The sequence below is a fragment of the Salvelinus namaycush genome, chromosome 1 (assembly GCF_016432855.1).
Source record: "Salvelinus namaycush isolate Seneca chromosome 1, SaNama_1.0, whole genome shotgun sequence".
In the NCBI taxonomy this organism is placed as follows: domain Eukaryota; kingdom Metazoa; phylum Chordata; class Actinopteri; order Salmoniformes; family Salmonidae; genus Salvelinus; species Salvelinus namaycush.
Genome location: NC_052307.1, coordinates 56,246,306 through 56,249,725, shown reverse-complemented (window position 1 = coordinate 56,249,725; position 3,420 = coordinate 56,246,306). Strand labels below are relative to the sequence as shown.

Sequence of the window (3,420 nt, the reverse complement as noted above, 5' to 3'; positions counted from 1 at the left end):
TAAAAAAATGCAGTTTCTAGCTACAATAGTCCTTTACGACATTAGAAATGTCTACACTGTATGTCTGATCAATTTGATGTTATTTTAATTTACCAAAAAAATGATTTTCTTTCAAAAACAAGGACAAAAACTAGTGACCCCAAACGTTTGAACCGTAGTGTATATTTTTCAGAATTTTCAGCTCAGCACCCCTACTTCACGCGGCTATGACCGTAAGCGTTAATATTAATATTAATGTTAGTGTTAATGTTCAGACCAAGCATTTGGGTTCTTAACAAAACACCCCCATACAGAAGAGGCCTTCCTCCAATGTATAATGTAATGGAACAAATAGTCATGATCAAGGGCTAGGTTTACGGTATGAACGTCTCAAGGATTCCATTTAGCAATAACCATAGCCTCTCGCCGGCCTAAGTCAGTGTTGCAGATGTGCGCCTGCGTACGGTAGTCCCATGTGTTGTGAATACATGCATTGACAAGTTGAGGGCTAGCTAGCTATTTTACAACTGGAGCTGTGGCTTCTATAGACATACTTGCATACCAGGTGAAATATGGAGAGTGAGTATCCTAATCTGTCTTTTTTAAAAGAACTATTACTCACATGAATCCATTCGTTGTTCATTATTTAAAGGTTAGCTAGCTACACGTTTACGAACGTTAGCATATGTGTTGTTCCTAGCTACATCTCACAACATTAGCTAAAATGCTAACTGATAACATAACATTTGTTCTCTTATCTTCTAGGACTCGTGCAGGCTAGCCTACCTCCTGATCAGGGACGCATTCTGGGTATAGTGGTGGGTATCCTACGGTACTGATGTGATACTGTTGTGTTAACTATCATTATGTAGCCAGGAATTAGGTTGGACACAACCTGAGACAGGCATTTATAGAAAGCCTTCCACTGCAACTAGGTAGTCTGGTGTTAGGATCTAATCACAGACACTCTTTAACATATTCACTATTATAAACTGGGTGGTTCGCAACCGAACCAATAGAATGAACGACCAGCCGGCTTGGGTAGCAGCCCTAGATTTGTGTTGGAACTATATCTTGTGGAAGGATGTAATAGTATGAGTAAATTCATACTATGTCAGTCATTATTTGAATATTTTGGTAACCCGTTGTATAAAATTGATAATGCTTTCGAAGCCAGTGTTTGGAGGATATATTGGCATGGTTTGCCGGCCCTCTACTAATATATCCTTCAAACACCAGCTTCTCAGGCATTATCACTTAAATATGCTGTCACATAGCCTAACTGTTTTCAGTTGTGCAGACAAGCTAGCTACATAGCCTAACTAGCCTGTTAGTTATAGTTGTCTCGTGATGGGATATGTCTGTTCTGGTGCCCATACAGTCTCAGAGTGATAAGCAGGCGGAGATGTTCACAAATGGCTTTCTGAAGAACAGTTTACCGGGTATGAGCAAGAAGGAAATCGGCGACTTCATGCTTCGCAAGGCTGTGGTTCTAAAGTATGCGAAAAAGAAAAAGGAGAAGAAAAAGAAAAAGAGAGCCAAGGGTCTCACTGCTAAACAAAGGAGAGAGATGAAGGTCTTTCAGCTGAAACCAGAGCATCAAAAGTTTGTACATGCTTTTTCCTCGTAGTAGGACTAAATATGTTGTTTACACTGCTCCGACATGTAAGAGGTTTACATTCTAATAAGGCATATTTCATTTTTTTTTTTTTTACACGCTTATTATTATTTTTTATCTCTGTAGATATGAGCTTTTCTTGCCCTTGCATGAGCTATGGAAACAGTACATCAGAGATCTGTGCAACGGATTGAAACCAGAGAGGTAAGAAATGCATTGTGTTTGGTTCATGTAGGACAAAGCTTTTTGTATGGCTAGAATGTTAAATCCTAATAAAATTACATCTATGTTGAAGCAACCCACAGACAATTCAGCAGAGGCTGTTGAAGGCTGATTTTCATGGTGCCATTCTTACAGGTGAGAGCTTGTTTATTTGGTCAAAACACTTTTGCTGTTACTGTCACTAATCGATGCCAGTCTTGAGGATCTTATTTAGCACATCTATGGCACATTGTATATAATCATGTCTATGTAATGATCACCAACGTTTTTGCATGTGTGAAACAGTGGCCAGGTCCAAATGCCCCTCGTATGTAGGCACCACAGGAATCCTAGTGCAGGAGATGAAACATGTCTTCAAAATAATCACAAAGGAGGACAAACTGAAAGGTTTGTGCGCCACATTTCAGTACCTTTGTTTAGGAACTCATTAAGTCTGCTGTTTTTCAACTGCCAAGCTGACATTCTATTTTCTTCCTTCTCTCTCCTTCTTCTGCAGTCATACCCAAGCGAAACAGTGTGTTTGCCGTGGAGATTGATGGCTTTGTCTCCCATATCTATGGTAGCAAGTTTGAACTCCGCTCCAGCGAGCGATCGGCAAAGAAATTTAAAGTCAAAGGAACCATAGACCTGTGATCCTGTTGGAGTGTAGTAATGAGACTGAGCTCAGAGGCTCAAAGGACAGAGAAGTAAACAACTCCTGTCAGGATCTATAATAAGGACTATCACCATCTTCAATTCTTATTTTCAAGTTATACGGGAACCTCAGCATCTGTTTTGGATGCAAGTCCTGTTCTATAGCATTTTGTACTGTGGCAAAGACAGAAGACCTGACAAACTCAAAGCAATCAAAACATAGTTGTGATTTAGAGAGCATTTGTGTTGGTATTTTCTTTTTTTGTAAACGTATCCATTGATTGGTCAATGATTCAATTATTTTACATAATTGTAAATGCATTATGATCTGTTTTCAGTTGTTTTGAGCAACACTACCTATGTCCACAAGGTGGCACTAAATCAATCTGCTTCAATGTATGTACAATAAACATCTATATCTATACATTTTTGTCAAATGACAGATTACATTTTCTTGATCACCTAGTTTGAAGTAACACAATGAGTTTCAATACAATGATACTACGTGTGTGGAAACTGAAAATGTTCCTGTCTTTGGTATACAAGATGCTTAATTTCCTGATCATTTGGGAATTTCCTAGTTGGTCAACTTTTTGCGAGGTACCTGTTGTATATTGTTGGTTTGGATGTTGGTTTGTCAATTGAAGTGACGTAGGTACTAGAAACATTGCTGACCTGAAATATTCATTTGGTAGTTGAGTTGCATTGACAAGTAGGTCTCTCATTGTTGGCTTTTAGATAGCTCATACACTGCTCAAAAAAAGGGAACACTAAAATAACACATCCTAGATCTGAATGAATGAACTATTCTTATTAAATACTTTTTTCTTTACATAGTTGAATGTGCTGACAACAAAATCACACAAAAATTATCAATGGAAATCAAATTTATCAACCCATGGAGGTCTGGATTTGGAGTCACACTCAAAATTAAAGTGGAAAACCACACTACAGGCTGATCCAACTTT

The 3,420-nt window shown here is 38.4% G+C and overlaps 1 protein-coding gene across 1 annotated transcript; it reads left to right on the top strand.

The window, feature by feature from the left end:
• The first annotated feature begins 439 nt into the window (after positions 1-439).
• LOC120055926 (ribonuclease P protein subunit p29-like) lies at positions 440-2,876 on the top strand. Its single transcript, XM_039003983.1, has 7 exons — positions 440-558; positions 745-797; positions 1,361-1,584; positions 1,724-1,801; positions 1,893-1,954; positions 2,105-2,206; positions 2,316-2,876. Exons 1-7 carry the CDS (start codon positions 552-554, stop codon positions 2,450-2,452), a joined length of 663 nt encoding a protein of 220 aa, XP_038859911.1. The 5' UTR covers positions 440-551; the 3' UTR covers positions 2,453-2,876.
• The last annotated feature ends 544 nt before the right edge of the window (positions 2,877-3,420 follow it).